The 17,102-nt window shown below is 33.4% G+C and overlaps 2 protein-coding genes across 6 annotated transcripts; both read right to left on the bottom strand.

Moving 5' to 3' along the window:
• Positions 1-3,705: 3,705 nt before the first annotated feature.
• On the bottom strand, positions 3,706-6,993 carry LOC114417178 (protein NUCLEAR FUSION DEFECTIVE 6, chloroplastic/mitochondrial-like). Of its 5 annotated transcripts, none has more exons than XM_028382291.1 (4): positions 6,774-6,992; positions 6,555-6,676; positions 5,861-5,912; positions 3,706-4,060 (listed from the first exon to the last, which is right to left on the bottom strand). In XM_028382291.1, the coding sequence occupies exons 1-3, from the start codon at positions 6,917-6,919 to the stop codon at positions 5,905-5,907; spliced, it is 276 nt and encodes a 91-aa protein (XP_028238092.1). In that variant the 5' UTR covers positions 6,920-6,992; the 3' UTR covers positions 3,706-4,060; positions 5,861-5,904. The 5 variants fall into 5 exon arrangements, with proteins under 5 accessions (XP_028238092.1, XP_028238091.1, XP_028238094.1 ...); XM_028382293.1 differs by lacking the exon at positions 3,706-4,060 and adding an exon at positions 4,780-4,859; XM_028382292.1 differs by lacking the exon at positions 3,706-4,060 and adding an exon at positions 5,137-5,453.
• A 1,480-nt stretch (positions 6,994-8,473) lies between these two features.
• Positions 8,474-15,942, bottom strand: LOC114417177 (26S proteasome non-ATPase regulatory subunit 2 homolog A). Its single transcript, XM_028382289.1, has 25 exons — positions 15,703-15,942; positions 15,498-15,598; positions 15,261-15,381; positions 15,102-15,161; positions 14,898-14,965; positions 14,705-14,747; positions 14,203-14,268; positions 14,052-14,090; positions 13,885-13,967; positions 13,056-13,170; positions 12,806-12,880; positions 12,405-12,563; positions 11,535-11,642; positions 11,322-11,426; positions 11,096-11,236; positions 10,899-11,003; positions 10,562-10,783; positions 10,281-10,394; positions 9,960-10,175; positions 9,750-9,809; positions 9,560-9,673; positions 9,395-9,480; positions 9,175-9,283; positions 8,898-9,076; positions 8,474-8,827 (listed from the first exon to the last, which is right to left on the bottom strand). Exons 1-25 carry the CDS (start codon positions 15,796-15,798, stop codon positions 8,755-8,757), a joined length of 2,658 nt encoding a protein of 885 aa, XP_028238090.1. The 5' UTR covers positions 15,799-15,942; the 3' UTR covers positions 8,474-8,754.
• Positions 15,943-17,102: the final 1,160 nt, after the last annotated feature.

The following is a 17,102-nucleotide window of genomic DNA, read 5'->3' as shown; positions in this document are numbered from 1 at the left end:
ATGCTTTTAGAATTAGTTTTTGTGAAAAACTGAGAGCATCCCCTACTTCCATTCCTATGTTAGGAAACTATCTTTTACTTGATCAAATTCATTTGTGAAGGTTACAAGTCTTTAAAATTAAGAAGTTTGTTGTTTGATTTTTAATTTCTATTGTCTATAGTTATTATTATTGCTGCAAGTATTTTGTTACTACACGTTGGTGACTGGTTGCCTCTCTATATATAGCTCATTACTAAAAAAAATAAACATGTGAAAAATACACACAAAATAATAAAATGAATACTTGGGTAAAGCTTTATATTCTGCATGTCATATTCTTAATAAAGTGTATCATAATTTTTTTTAAAAAAAAAACCCTTATGAGCCATGGAGAAAAAAAAAACCAAATTTGAAATATCTTAAAATGTGGGAATGTCTAGTAAAGGTTAAGATTCCTATTAATAACAAAAGGAAAATTGGACAAAAAACTGTTGATTATGTTTTTGTTGGATATTCTTTACATAGTACTACTTATAGATTCTTGGTTGTTAAATCTTTATATGGTTTGAAACAAGCTCCAAATCAATGGCACGAAAAGTTTGATCAAGCTGTTCTTTCATATGATTTTCAAATTAATAATAGTAATAAATGTCTGTATGTGAAACAATTTGATGATAATGGATGTGTCATTTTATGTTTGTATGTGGATAACATATTGATATTTGGTAGTAATATGCATTTCATAAATGATGTGAAGTCTTTCTTGTCTAATAATTTTGATATGAAAGACCTTGGTCATGTAGATGTGATTTTGGGTATTAAGCTTATAAAGAAAAATGATGGCATACATTATACATGTATTCCTACATTAATTGAGGGGTTTTGTGATGCAAATTGGATTTCTGTGATTCAGATGAAACAAAATCGATAAGTGGTTATATCTTTACTTTAGCTGGTGGTGCAGTATCATGAAAATCTGTTAAACAAACTATTATTTCACGTTCTACCATGGAAGTAGAAATTATTGTTTTAGATGCTGCTACTAGTGAGGTTGAGTTTCTTAAAAATTTGTTATGTGATTTGTCATTATTGAATAAGCTTATACCTCCTATTTCAGTGCATTGTGATAGTCAAGTTGCTATATCTAAAGTTACTAGCAAAAATTTTAATGAAAAAAAAGAAACTTAAGAGTGAGAAATAAGTCTATCAGAAATTTGATTTCTCATGGTGTTATTTCTCTTGACTTTGTCATGTTAGAAAATAATATTATGGATTTGCTTACAAAAGGGTTGATACGTCAACAAGTACTTGAGTCGTCGAGGGGAATGACACTAGAGCCCATTATTTATTTACAACAATAAACACCCGTCTCCGTGTGATTGGTGATCCCATGAATGGAGTTCAACTGGTAACAACGAAATTACTTGTTGACTAAAGTACACCAAAATCAAATTTGGCAGAGTTGTTATGTTTCTCATTCCTATGACGATGTGTATTATAAATTGCGGCAATATTAAGGTTGAGGTATTTATATATGTGTATTTTTGGTAAAAAAAAAATATCTCTTAATGAATTCGATGACAATTATTGTAGTGGTGGGGTCACAAACCACTCTTTGAGGATTCACCTAATGAGTGTGGTGGTGGGGCCGCCACTGTGAGATATGGGCTAATCTCTAAGTGGCACTCACGAAACAAGATACATGCACAAGACCGTGTAACACATTACCACAGATTAAAACCCAAATGAACGGTAATATTGTAGGGGTTGTGTACTAAAGTCCAGTTAAAGAAGGTGTAGTTCAAGACAATTAAATCACTACATTTTTCTCGGGTGGAAGTTCATAAACACTAAGTATAAGGCTCAAAGCCGGAAGGTTCCTTATACCGAAATACAATATCACATGTTCTTTCTCTTACGTTTCTATACAAATTATTTTTTAATAAAATATTTTAAAATTTTAAATTATGTGGGAGAATGTTAATAAATATTTGTTTTATAATTTAAAATTTATAAAAACATATTACTTATATTAATTCTATTTTTATAAAATAAACTATTTGTTTTAGAATTTGTTATGTAAAATTAGATTTTTTGTATTTTCTAAGATTTTGCTTTAATGAGTCAATGTAATTCGTTAGGTTTGTTTTGATATCTGTAAGTTGGTTTCCAACGGTCAGATTTTTGTTGTTACATAAGGTGTCTATGCCTATATATATCTCTTTCCTCCTCCCTAGAAAACACACAACAAGAGCATTGTTGATTTCTTACTCCCTAAAATTTTCTCTTCCTTCTCTTATAAAAACTTATTTTTGAGAAAGCATTGGTGTTCAAAAGATTCGAGGATCCTTTCGATCGAAACCAACGGGTTGTTATATCTTTGGAGATGAGCGCAATCAGATTTTCCACTAATGCAGTAGGGGTGTTTTCTTTCTAAAGATAGCATTTGTGCGCTTCAACCTAGGTTAACAAAATTTCTCTCTTGAATTATTTCCTTTATGCTTATTGTATAATATAGTGTTTTGTTGATTCATGTTCTGAAATTTTTTTACTACTGTTGTTTAGTTTAAGACTTTGTATTTTATTCTCATTTATTTCTTTTATTTTATTTTAATTTTTCTAACAAGTTTCACAGTGTGTTTGTATACCTCCTAGAATCAATTTTGACTCCCAAAATCATGATGAAAAATTGAAGCAACTATTTATTGTTTTGGCCTTTAACTTGATTTTGGAATTGATTAAGTTAACCCAAACACACACTCTAGGTGTTGATCTCCCAAACGAAGGTTTTTCACTTTCATTTATTAATGATTTTATATAACTTTTCTCATACAAGTTGGACAGTTTCAAGGTGTTGATCTCCCAAACAAAGCTTTTTTCACTTTGATTTATCGATGATTATATATCATTTCTTCTTCTTTGCATCCACATGGATGTCGCCTTTTTTGCACGTCCAAGCATCTCCACAGTTAGCGGTCCAACCAAACATTTAAGAGCCTTCAAACACTCTTTAAGTAGAGTAGTGTATGCACAGCATGCACTTCGAGATCCATTAAAAATCAAGTCATCAAACTCCAGTTTATGCACGACCATTCACTTGAGATCCCTCTGATATCTATTGGACATACAGAGTGAAACTCTAATTCTTTCCACAAAATCAAGCCTTATGTTTCCATGACCATACAAATAGGCAGTGCTTATCACATGCAATATACTTTGCAATCCCACATTCCACTACTTTTAGCTGAAGTGTGTAAACTGTGTAAATTCATATAATAAGCCAAACATAAGGTTGGTGGCTTCCATTTTTTTTTTTTCAGTATCTGAGTGTATGTTGCGAGACTCGTCCTGTGCGCACATTTCAGTCATTACAAACATAAGGTTGTATTTAAAATTCAGCATCTCCCTATATGAAAAACTCAACGTCCCTTTAATTTTTAAAAACTCTATGTTAGTGCATACAACATGCATGATTGAAAATACCCCCCAATCAGGGGATTATATATTAAAAAGATTCGACTCCGTTTTGTCCCATAAAATTAACAGACGTACACTATTTGCATGTAGTGTTTTCAAGAGTCATCAATTGCACTAATCAATCATAATTTTGGAAACAGTTAATTTAAATCTGTTCATAAATCTTAACCTGAGATGTTTTGGCCAATATTTTTTTCTTGGAAAGTGCATGGTTAAGTTCAAAAACTACTAAATAGCATACGCATCAGGTTGAAAAAGATAATGGGTAGAACCAAGGCCTGATGATGTGATAATTTGTTGTAAATGATACCTACAAAATTAAATTTCTATGCAACCACACAAAAAAGTGAAAGACTATCCATAGTACATGCACCAATCAACTTCGATGTAAAAATGTAATAATCGGGTAACTATAGAATTCAGAGTTCAGACTTCCGTCCGAAACATAATCTCGTGCATGATCTGCTAAAATCTTTATGAAACACTTCTGAGGATAACTGGTGGCAAAGTCCTTCTAATATGATAGAAGGAAAACACTTTCTGGAAATTAAAGTGACAAGCATGATTCTGCAAGCCAGGGTTGCTTTTAGGAGAGCTCACAGACCTATACAAGCAAAACACTGATTGAATCAGAACTTGAAAGAGCCGGAGGGGATGGGGGATTTGGCAGAGATCTACAATTAAAGAATTTGAGTATTCAAACTAAAATTACAATAAACTTGAAGTAGCAAAAAAAAGTCCAACTTTGACGTTTTGAGCTTAATCTTTATTGCATTCCTTAGTTATCACTTATCACACATCATAACCCCTTATATACAGAAAGATAACAGTGCAGAAATAAGAGTCTTCCATTCAATAAAACTTTTCATGAAAACATGCCAGTAGCTGAATCTAGTCAGCCATAAGCACAAAGCCAACTCATTAGATCCAAGTCATTGACAAGGAGAAAGTATATATTGAAACAAGAAAAGGAATATGCATTTAACTTAGTTTGAGATTCAAACTTAAGAGGCATCGTTGTATTGGAATTACAGAAATTTCATTACATACTCAAATTCTAACATCCATTAAGCATCCCTAGAATATTCAATATGAAAATTCTAATAAACATGGAAAAACAAAATGAAACTTTATTGGTACTTTGAACTACATTTCCAACTTAATTGCCTTTAGGCACTAAAGTTCATGTGGATAAAATTGTAAGCCTCTAATGCATCTGAAATAGAAAGAAAATGAAGTACAGGTGGTCTAGGTTTTAAATCTCCATTTTGGAAATCAACTTGCCCCTACAATGACGAAGTCAACTCTCCTAATTTTTTCAGCAGACACTTTCATACATTGCAGATTTTATGTAAAAGTTTGCTTCAATCTTCTTAACCCTTATCAAACATCATCATTGCAATCTGATTAAACAGGAAAGACCAGTATATTATAAACCTTATTTAGTGATTGACCCTATAATGCTTGACGCAACACACAAGCAAATCAGAATTTTTTTTGTTTGAAATATGGTTATTAATATTATAACATATTTAGCAGCACAATCACATAATACAGATATATACAATACTTAAAGTCTGCAATTAAGTCCCTTGCAAGAGTATGGAGGAATATTTTATCTCCATCTTCTCATCAATAATTTCTCATACATTGTGATGTCTTTATGTAAAATAAGGAGACACAAGAAAACAAAGTCATTGTTTCATTTTAAATTCCTTAATAAGTGATAAATGTTTCCAAGATTCTTAAATTGGACAATATGGTTCATAAAAAAGAGAACAAAAACCTGCAATGTAAACTAAAGTTCTGCGTAATGATGTGCGACAAACCCAGGAGAGCACACAAACGTGCTCTAAATAATGTTCAGTAATTAGTTATAGATGCATAGCAATTATTCCTAGCAACAACAAAATCTTGTTTCAAGATGAACATCATATCATAGAATGTCCCTGCAATCCCATCTATGCTTCCTGATCTTCAAGTAGTCTGCTTTTGGCCTACAACCAAAAGGAGTGGGTATGGCTTCACTAAGGATATGCTTGGATGAGAAGAAAGAAAATAGATAACAAAGAAAACATCCATAAACAATATTTCCTTCCACTTTCTATACAATTCAAATTTCAAACATTTTCTCTACTTCACTTTCTTTCCACCCAACCAAACAAAGCCTAAATTATTTAGTTAAATGGGCTGGGGGAAAAAGATGAAGCAGGGAATAAACTAATCCCCCAATCTTACATATAGGATTAGTAATTATAAGAAACACATGGTCAAGCATCAGACAGACAAAATGCCTTTTGTCTATGAATATGGTGAGATTACATTACACATATATCTCTTATCTTGAATGCATCCTCATCATATATTAAATCTCATAGGACTCAATAATCGAAAGAAAACATACCCGAAAATTAATTGTAGAAAGAACATCAAGGAATCCTAGAGATGCTAGCTACCTAAATTCAAAAGAAAAATCCAATTGTCAGGAAATCATAGGGAACACAAACTAGTTAACCTAAAGAGAGGGACCGCATAACACAAATTTTTCACTAGTTCTAATTGTAATATTTTTTACGACCAAAAGAAAAAAATGTAAAATATCTTCTGAATCCCCTCTCAACAAAATATCTAATCCACACCGAATATATACCAAACAGCTTGAAAAGCAATAACATTATTTGGGATTCAGTTCTTCTAAAGTAGGAAAGGGTTGATAAAAAAAAACCCAACGGTTTGATATTTTAGCACATTTATGATTTGTCATGCATTTACATGTAATATTTCAACACGTAATTTAATCATTGATTACCTAAGATTTGGATCATCTGTTAAGTGCATTTTAGACGAAAAGTTGTGGTTATTATAAAATACACACATGTAAAACAAAATACGAAATTCCTGAAATCCATCGCCTAATATTTCAATTTCTTCTAAAGTGCACCTCTCACTGTAAAAATGACTCAAATCCAAAAGAATAATCCGTCGCAAGTCAATTTTAATTTATACAGAGTCAACAATTCCACTAACTAAAGCAAAGCCATTCAAAATTTCACGCAAACGCATTGAATTTCCAAAAGTATTAGCACAATTGACGATACCTTCGGGAATCCAAGCGCTCGTGCGGCTTGAAATTGAAAGCATGGAATTCATGAGCGCAGAAGCAGTGGCCGTGTGGTACGGCATCATCGATTCAACACACGAACTCAATTCCACGGGGAACCTTATCACACAAACGCAATACAACGCAATTAGTTACAAACAGAAGAACACGAAAAAGAAGCTCCATGTAATGCATGAATGCGTGGGTTGCTTATTACCTGAGAGTGGATTGGGACTGCGAGAGAGGCTTATTGGACGCGATACGGAACGGAGAACGAACCGGTTTGGATTCCGATGCGACGCGAAACGCTGACCGGCTGGCGGAGCATGATCGGAATATCGATCTGGCGGCGGCGGATGCCATTTTCGCGATCGGAATCGTTTGGGATCGGCGTAGGGTTTTGCGAAGTCTAAAACCCTGACTCTTGTGTGGTTGAGAGTTGAAACCGTGGCTGTTACACCGTCGTTGGGCTTTGTCACGGCCCAATTTGTGCGTGGCCCAAAATTCAACAAATGGAAGGCTATTGTTTGCTGCACTTGGTTTTTTCCTTTTTTGGAATAACCAATCCAGAATGTAATTTTACGTTCTGAATTGCACTGTCTTTTAGTTTCCGAAATGATCAATCCAAAAATATTTCAAAAAGAGTGCACAACTTGGTAAGTGCTGGAAGCAACAACCGAAAATGAATTTATTATTTATAAACTATAAAAATTCATCGAAAAAAATATTTCTTAACCTTAAACCTTGTACTATTAATTATTGAATCACCGAGTATGTGAATAAATTGACATGGATTTTATTGATTGCATCCAATGGAGCATGTGTTCTAGACAAAAAAAATGATGTGAGCTCTGAAGTGAGTAACATTTCATTGTCATTCAAGGTTTAGTCAAGTGATAACTCGATTCGTCCTGACCGATAAAACCGGACCGATTTTATTATTGGATTAGTCACGTAATCGACTCGGGATGATCTAGTCAAACCTAACTGGTTAGGTCACCGGATCTCGATTGAACCGGTCCGACCTGATCAGTTTTACAAAAAAAACAAAAATAAATCACCTTTATGATATCATTTTGATGTCTAATTGTTATCAATTGTTATTTTGAATTTTTGAGTATGAATGATTTTTTTGTAATCATGTTAGTTATATCCTTATAACTAATTAATACAAATATAATTTTAAATTTTTAATATATATTGGATCAAATCGAACCCACCAGTTAAACTACTGACTTATTGACCCACTACCTTCACGGAATCAATGACCAAATCATATTTCATAACACTGGTTTAGTCAAATAAGTGTGAAACTATTTCAATTGCATTTTTTCTCCTTGATTTGCTATTTTGCTGCTAGTTTCTTTGTGACATTCTATGAAAACTTGAAATTTTGAGTGGATCCACGAACGAAAATATGGGAGATTAATTACGTGTTAGGATGAGCTTAGGAAGGTCATATCATTTGTGTTCTTTAGTTTTATTTTAATTTCCAAAGCCAGATAATGACGCTTTTGGGGTCATTATTCAGTTGCTGGCATCTTTTGGGCTATACATGTGTATTTTTCTTAATAGTATTTTACAGTATATAACTTTTAACTCTCGTTACTATTCTGTCAAAAAAAAAAAAAAACTACATCGTTACTACAGCACCTAATGTTGGCAACTGATCTGGGAGTAATACCTAGAGTTTAAACTCTCTCCAAAGTCAAAATTTCTACTCTCCCCACCGCTAAAATTTCCTCCTTCCCACTCCTTAAAAATAAGCAAAGCATAAGTGTCAATAGCATTACCATTGGATTATACCTGCCAAATAATTAGTACAAGACGTTCACTTCCAAAACTTTGTTAACTGGCACGTACTTCATGAATTTTAGTTAAATGTAATTTACACAAGGGTAATTAATAATATTAAGATTAAAAAATAAAAACATTTCAACACCGCAAGACTTTTATCTTTCGAGTCAATCGGTATATCATGGTTATACATGACCAGAGTTCTCGTGCAAGAATATGCTCACAATCAATAGAAATTAAAAACTGTCGAGCTAAAGGATTCTCTGATCATCTTTCTATCCAAACGAAGAAATGATTTTAAAAATAATTTCTTCTACATTTTGACACAATTTCAAATACATTTTAACTAACTACTGTTCAGACACTTGGAACAAAAGAAAAAAGCATCACTACCGTGGTTCTCACTCTTCCCTGTAATCTGGATTCTCCTTCAAAATTACGAAACCTTCAAGAATTGGTGATAGGGGAATGTATCTGAAGAAAAAATCATTGTTAGTATTACTATATAAGCCAGTTTCAAAATTTTAAGGCATAGGTGAATTACTTTTCCGTTGCCAGCTCAGCCCTGTCCCCAGCAGCCAGGAGAACAGGGGTGGAGTGGGTCTGAAAGCCTGTGATTGTTTTCGGACGACCTGCTTGTCCAACAACATCTACGGCTTGTCCAACACGAACAGGCACTGACAGAGGCTTCAAGTTCTCATCCACAGTCAACAACATCCTTGGCTGATGCAACAAATTACAAAATATAACTGAGAATGGTTTAAAATGGGGGAAGGGGAAGAGTCTATGACTGGAAAGAGGAAATGAAACTCCAATCAAACCTGCATTGCCAAAACGAGGAAGTAGAGAACATAGTGATATTTTCCCAGCACAATAGCTTTCATGTCTAGGCAAGCATGCAACATGGTAATTAATCCAGCAAGTGCTGTCCTGTAAAAATGAGACAGAATGTGGATTAGAAAATAATATTACAGTAAAGATGTAAACATCATTTTAAGTCACCACCAGCTCAGTCAGAAAGGCTGATAAAGGTTTGCTTACGGTGATAGGAGGAAGCGATCGGAATGATATGGATTAAGGGTTAATAAGCCTTTTCCCAAATGTACAAGACCTTGGGCAATCCGCACCTATAAGGTAAAAGAAAATTGGTGACCATAAAAACAGTGGAAATTAGAAAATAAGGAGGAAAGCTTAGAGAAAGCTTACGCAGAATAGAAGGCTGGTATCCTTGTAGTAATAACTTGAAAGATTGCGAAGCATGCCAGCAATTCGAGCATTGTTTGTTCCAGCACCTATTAGACCCAACGAGATAACTGCCGCCTGAAGCATATAAATTGTTTTAGCTACAAATAAGATATAGACCCAAATGTTCAAAGAAAAGAGACTAACATCTTACCATAGCTACTTCCGAATCAGTATCATGGCTAAGTCTGCTTAACGTATCCATAACATTGACCTGTAATTATTCAGAGAAAAGTTAGCAAAAGTTAGTGGCATCTTGCAGCCCTACAACTGTCATCTTTTAAGAGCAAGGTAATGTGTTTCACACTGTTCAATGATAGCACTTCCAAAGTGATAAAAATGCAGGGAAGCAAGTCCATTTTACCTTTGGATTTGATATACAGAGTAGACCAAGGGCCAAAGGAACTGCTCGGCGAATATTCTGCTCTCCATATTGTAGAAGATGTTCTAATGATCGAATTGCCATCTCAAGTCCCAATTCTTCAGCCATAGCTACCATAGCAATTCCAAGCACAGCAGGACCTTGGTGAGTTTCACCTTTATCAAGATGTTGTGAACAATGACCCAACAGATTTTGAACCTGCAAGAAAGAAGCACCAGCAAAATATTAAAATAAAAAGATGCATCCGCAATCAGCAATTATAAACATAGAAAGGTGCATGACCAGTTTATCACAAGATTGTACCTTGAGAACATTTCCAGTTCCAGCATAGGCACATGATAAGAGTGTCATGTCACAGTACTTTCTAATTTTTTCATTGAAAGTCTTTGAAACTTCGGCAGTTGCCTCAACACTGTCCTGCAGTAACAAAGCACAATGTAAAGAGTGAATATTACACCTTAACATTAGCAGAACCCAACTCACTATCAATTGTTATTCAGAAATTAAAGAAGATTAATGAATTGAAAAGAAAATAATCTATGATTCAAAAAGCAGAGACGATAGATTGCCAGACATCTGTTTACCTGCTTTCCAAGATATAGAAGACCAAGACCGAGAGGTAAAAGTCGTGTAAGGGGCTCTCCCAACTCTGACTCGCTCCGGTCCATTAGTGTATATATAATTGCTTGAGCAATTTCTTCATTGCAAGAACCCACATAGATCAAGCCCAAAGAAATAGCAGCAAATGCAAGCACCTCAAGTGAAGCTTTAGAATCATTCAGTACACCTGTCAATTTCTCCCGTAACTGAAAGAAGCAAGAATATATTTAAAAAAATGCATTTGCAAATAGTAAGTAATATGTATCTCAACAAATAATATTACTAACAAGATTTCAAAAAATTTAGAGAAAAACAGAACACCTGCTCATTCTGGGAACCAGCATACGCAATTCCCAAACCCATAATTGCACCAATCCTGATTGAAGTGTCTTCTTTATCTATATAGTCACCTAGAAGTGCCATTGCCTGAAAAGGAGTAAAATGATATCTACTTTAGAAACTAAGAAGATATGTGTCATACTCTCGTATCTAGCAAAGGTAAGAATAAAAAAACTCACAGGATCACAGTCATTCTTGATACTACAATTCACAATTCCAACACCCAGTAATGCACCAGCAATGACATGATTATCATTACTATGGAAGTACTTGTCAATTTGAGCAAGTCCCGAGTCAACATCCCAGAGTAAAATCATACCCTGTCATGATACACTAGTCTTAAAAATGAAATTGATATGGTCCACCCACGGATAAGAAAAATTGTTTTGGTAAGAAAATTCATACCAGACTAGCTGCAGCACTAGTCTTCCCATGTTCCTTATTTTTGAAAAGCCAATTTCCAGAAGAAGCACTGCTTGAAGAATCTGATGGAACAGTCATTAATTTATCCTGCGCAATGATAATGGGAAGTGAGAAGTAGAAGATTGAGGAATAGAAGAGATCATTAACCCAAAATCACAACAAATACAACATATAGAATCTTTAATAACATTGTACCTGACCAAAGCCAGCATTTACAAATGCATTAACAAAAGTTGCAGCAAGGTTCTGTCTAGCTGAATCAACACTTGCACCAGCACTAGCCCGGCCATCAAGCAAGTGTGCCTAGGAGAAACAAGCAGAGTGAAACATAAGGTTCACAGCTAATCAACAAAGTGGCACACTTGAGACAAAAAGTAGCACATCTATAAACTTTTTTTTCTGATACATGGAATACAAGCACAATCTCAAGTTGTTTAATTGCTAATGTCAACATAAAGCAATTCAGTACCAGAAGCATCTACCAGAACATGCGGCTGCTGCTTTAGCATGGAATGCACCTCAAACAAATAATTCAAATATTTAATGTCTCACCATTGATGACGAAAATATAAATTATTTCAGTTACTAACCTACTCTTTTTTATAGTGAGGCTCCAAATTTGACAGAAACCAGCACATCAAAACCCAATTGTTACATTTATAAATTAGCAACAAAATCTCATGTGAAATATTAATTAGAAAATGATTAAGTAACCTATGTACCAAAACACTAAAAATAAATGTGATATGGCAATTCTGTAGCAAGGCATTATTTCAAATTCCACAAAAGTATATAGCAAATCAGAACCAACTGGTACACAATACACATATAACTATCAACAAAAATTCTTAGAAAGCAACCATAGTACAAGCTGAAAAAACTAATGTATACAAAAAAAAAAAATCATGATTCACTTGTACATTATTTTATCAATTTGAACCATAATTTAGTTAAGTAAAAATTAAATTTCAGGGTATTAGATTTAAATACTATACATGAACAGGAAGTTATATCTGGTACAAAGTTCATATTATAGCAAAAGTAAAATTATAATCAAAATCACACCTTGTATATATCCTCAGGGGACTTGGGTTCCATGACTTCAATATCACGAGCAAGGGTGAGATATCCTTCACTTAACTTAGAATTGTTTATGATTTCCTGCAACAATTCTCTGTCTTCATCATCTGGAACCATCTCCTCATCAAGCTCAAAAGTAATTCCCTGCATGTAAACAATCAACAAAATAAATATCTGTCAAAAGAGAGTCTAAAAGTAAATCTGGTAGTAGAATCTTCACAGTATCTATCTCCCTCTAGTTTTGCCATTTGTCAACATCAACAACTAAAAAGAGTTAGGTGCATAACTTCACAGTTAAAAAACTTATGTGTCACAGCTACCTCACATACAAAGAAACCTGAGCCAAGATAACTTCACAAAGTACTAACACAGAATCCAGGACTTACATGACGTGCAAGCATGTAACAGAATTGCTTCTTTCGCAGCACATCATTACAAGAGGTGAACACCTCCCTCACATGCTGTCAATAGCACCGTAACTAGTTAGTTTCAAGCCACAAGAATTTAAGATACAAAAGATAGAAATCATTTCACAAATCATATAGATAGATAGATAGATACACACACTCCTTGAAGGAGAATTGAACAGAAACTACAGTGTTAAAAGAGACACTGCAAAGAATTCCAGTGTCATACCTGTGAATTATCCATGAACAATGCAATTTGGAGTGCATTTGGATATTCTTCAAATTGTTTGTAAATTGAATATGCAATGTCCAAAACTAGCATATCATCTGGTCCTGGGAGGTATCTACAAAATTACATAAAAATATATAAATATAAAATATGACATGTTTGTCAGAGTAAGTGAGTCAATTTACCCCAAACAACATATAGAAGAAAAAACAAGACAGGGACATCTGATTTATCATGCAAAATGCTTACAAGTCAAAATAGCTTCCTCCTAAAGATATCTTTAGAATATTCACTCCAATTGCAACTCAAACTACATTTGTAAACCTTTATAAAATATCACTCTCAAATAAGTTTTCAAAACCAAACTTAGAAGCTTCAGAGCCAGGTCCATGACTACACAAAATTATTTTGTCACTGAAATAAAGAACTACCAATCTTCAGTACCCTCAACCACAACTGTAGTAAGAGATCCAACTACAATTTAAGCTAACAGTAGTTTTCATTCCTAAAGCATTGGAACACTTTTCACTTAAAAGAGATCCAACCTGAGATCACTTATTAAAAAATTAAAGAATAGGAATTTAGAAAAATATATATATAGAGAGAGAGAGAGGGGGGGAGAGAGAGAGACAGAGACAGACAGAGAGATAAAATAGAAAATCAAATAAAAGAGTACGAGATTGCAAAGCAAACAAAATATCATTCGTTAAACCACAAAAGATACACAAGTTCATATGTAATGATAAATTATTACTTTTCTTTCTTTGACACTTATGAATTCAATTCAATTCAATTCTCTCTACATAAACCAAACCCTGATTACACTGACCTTGCAGAACTGGTGAGATATAGACAAGTCCTTTTAAAATTTGTTTTGTCAACATGTCCACTCAACATATCCAGATCTTCAACCTAACAAAAATGTATTACAAAGAGTTTAGTTCATCGACTGAAGTAGCACAGGTAAGCACCAACCTAAAAGATTAGGCATATTACCTCCATCAAAAGATCAACAGCTTCAGGTTCTGCATTATGCTGCAGCACAATTGAAATTAATTAAAATAAACAATAGTCTTCCTCTAACAAATCTTGTTCCATCTCTATTCCATAGAGTGTATAATTTTTTTGAGTAAAATGAATATTGTACCTTCATGTGAAAAGCAACAATTTGTTGCACAAGTTCCATGAGATCATCTATGGGGGCCTCTTCACTCTGTAAAAGTACCAAAAAAAGAAGCAATTTTCAAATTTAACAGAAACTGGAAACAATCAGATAAATATGAAAAGTTAAAAGTTAACACCACTCAACACAAATCCATATCACAAAGGTTATTCGATATCAGAGCATCAATATTATACTAAACAGAACACACTAATCTTATTTTACAATTTACACATTATTTTTAATTCTTAATTTATAATAATGGGGAGCCAATGGAAGCTAAACTTTGCAAATAGAGTTAATATTTCAGTTATACTTAGACCCTACTTCTCCAATTACAAAAATAGACAATTGGTTGAAGACATACATAGTAAATTATTATATGAAATGGAGAAGGCGATTCATGCTTATTCATTGGGCAAATAGGACACAAAATTAAGCACTTTGAAGTGGTCAATATTAACATTTAAATTAGCCAATGACCAACCTGTCGTTTTGTGTATTCCTGAGCAATTTCTCCAGCTAGATTCCTGACAAAAAAATGAAAACATAACTAATAAGATTAAGATTGATGAATAACTCCTCAATCAGACTTCACCAAAATTCTAATTTTCCTAGTAATTACCTTCTATAACAATTAAAAAACAACAAAAGGTGCCCCAAAAACAGATTATTCTCACCTAACATACTCGTGGCCCCAGGAACCAATGTCACCCTCGGAACCCAATAATCTGTACTTGAGGCTTTCCTGCCAGAGTCATAGGAAGTAGTCAATTTGTAAAGGTCTTCAAATCCGTCTAATGAAGGAGTCCCACTAAGCCAGAACACAACCATACCAAAACAATCACCAAAATGATTTTCAATTTTTAACACAGCAAACTTACTCGTTCTCCTTCAGCAGACATTGTGAGTGCCAAAACCGACAATATATCCGCCAGGTACTTCTGCATTGAGGAAAGACAAACAAGTTAGCCAACACAACACTATACTACTAATTTGAACAAAGGAAGCACCATATCCACACAACACACGAATAACTATACCTTCAAATCAGACTCCACCATAGTTTCATAATAGGTCTTAAGAGTGCCGTAATGCGGACGAAGGAACTTCAATGGCTTAGGAACCGAAGTCATAGAGCTCGTGGAAGTTCGAATTTCTTGCCTGCAACACACAACCACAAATTCCAATTTCAAACATGCATTCAAAACTAGAATAAATAGCCAAAAATTCCCATTCAAATCAAAATGTATTCAGTTCGAGCATAAAACTAGGTTTACCTCATGCTCTCGAGTGCAACCTTCTGCAATCCCTGGTCAGGATCCTGAACCCTCTCCACGTACAACTCCAGCTGTTGCTTCAAAGCCAAATCCTCATCGGACTGCACAAATTTCCACAGACAATCATTTTTCGAGTCTCAGAAAGCTTACTAGAAATTTGAGTTCTGGAACGAGTGAAAATTTGAAGCAAGGGTTTTGGACTCACCAGATCTTCGTTTTCGACCTTCTTCTTGGTAACGGCGTCGTCTTTGGCGGCGTTGGCGCTGGCGCTGGTGCCGGCGCGATTAGGATCGGGCGCCATCGGAGAAATTGGAAACCCTAAAAGTGAGGAACGAAAGGAGATTGAACTATACGACGGAAGTGAAGAAAATCTCGCGAGTAGAAGAAAGTGTTGCTGGTGTCAGAAATACGACGGAAGGTAAGAAGAATACACTTTGGGCAGAAAGGTTTCTTGTTGCCGAGGATTTTCTCACTTTAATGGGCCTTCACCAATTTCTGTACGGGCCTATTAGTAAACTCTTTTGGGCTCCTCTCTAAACACTGGACCCAAATTTAAAAACAATTCGAGTCGTTATGCTTCTTTTTTTAAGTTACTTTATTTATTGGAACTCGAGTTAAGTAAAATCATTAATTAAGTTAAAGACCATAAAATATTTTTTTCTTACTAAAATTTAACTAGCTATACTCTTAGAACTCAATTTAAGATTATTGATTAAATTAAAATAGTTTCTATCGGTTGATGTATGTTTTTAGACTTCCAGGATAAAACAAAAATAAGATAATTATTTTGTTTTATTGTAATTAATTATTTGATGTATTAATTAGATATGGGTTTCTCATTTGATGTCTAGCCCATATTGTTGATATATTATATTTCTTATTCTTAAAAGAGAATTGGATTAGTAAATAATAATAATAATAGTCTTTTTTTTGTTGTTATCACTCCTAATGTTATTGTTATTATCATTATTATCTTTTTTTCACGTCTAAATTTGTATTAATTTATATTTATAGTTAGTTTTTTTTTTGTTTAATTTAATTTTATATATATATATATATATATATATATATATAATTTCTAAACTTATACTATACTAATTCATTGTTTAGTTTAAGAAATAAGATAGTGGAAAGAAAGTAAGAAGAGAAAATGAGATAATTATTTGGCATGAGAGAAAAGAGAAGGAAAGAGTGAGAGAAAAGAAAATTTGCATGCTATTACTATTTATTTACGAGGAAACCTTGACTGAAACAATATACATTCTCTTTTTTAATTGAAATTGAATTATTTTGATATAAGTTATAATTTATAAAAATAATCAAACAATAATTCCACAAAATACCTTTATTAACCGTAATTGAATTAATTATGATACTAATTATTATCATAATTAATTTAATTACAGTTAAAAATGGTAACTTTATTTTGTTATTAATTCATTTTTTAATTAAAAAGGTAATATTACTATTAAAAATGTAACGTGTGTCATCATCGAGATAATTTGTATCATAATTAATTCAATTATTACTAAAAGATAACTTATATCATAATTAAATAATTAAAACTAAAATTATATATATATAAATTATTTACAACTTTTTCAT

Source organism: Glycine soja, chromosome 6, assembly GCF_004193775.1.
Source record: "Glycine soja cultivar W05 chromosome 6, ASM419377v2, whole genome shotgun sequence".
Lineage (NCBI taxonomy): Eukaryota > Viridiplantae > Streptophyta > Magnoliopsida > Fabales > Fabaceae > Glycine > Glycine soja.
The sequence above is the reverse complement of the archived record's forward strand: the minus strand, read 5'-3'. Positions and strand labels throughout refer to the sequence as shown.

What these genes read in the sequence shown, in the direction of transcription:
- LOC114417177 (XM_028382289.1), bottom strand. Translation starts at nt 15,798, where the DNA reads ATGGCGCCCGATCCTAATCGCGCCGGCACCAGCGCCAGCGCCAACGCC. An exon ending in CTAGTGCTGCAGCTAGTCTG is followed by an intron (nt 11,237 to 11,321) that starts GTATGAATTTTC and finishes GTATCATGACAG; the next exon opens with GGTATGATTTTACTCTGGGA. An exon ending in TTCTATATCTTGGAAAGCAG is followed by an intron (nt 10,395 to 10,561) that starts GTAAACAGATGT and finishes TTGTTACTGCAG; the next exon opens with GACAGTGTTGAGGCAACTGC.
- LOC114417178 (XM_028382295.1), bottom strand. Translation starts at nt 6,919, where the DNA reads ATGGCATCCGCCGCCGCCAGATCGATATTCCGATCATGCTCCGCCAGC. An exon ending in CAGTCCCAATCCACTCTCAG is followed by an intron (nt 6,677 to 6,773) that starts GTAATAAGCAAC and finishes TTGTGTGATAAG; the next exon opens with GTTCCCCGTGGAATTGAGTT. An exon ending in GAGCGCTTGGATTCCCGAAG is followed by an intron (nt 5,454 to 6,554) that starts GTATCGTCAATT and finishes TTTTGGTTGTAG; the next exon opens with GCCAAAAGCAGACTACTTGA.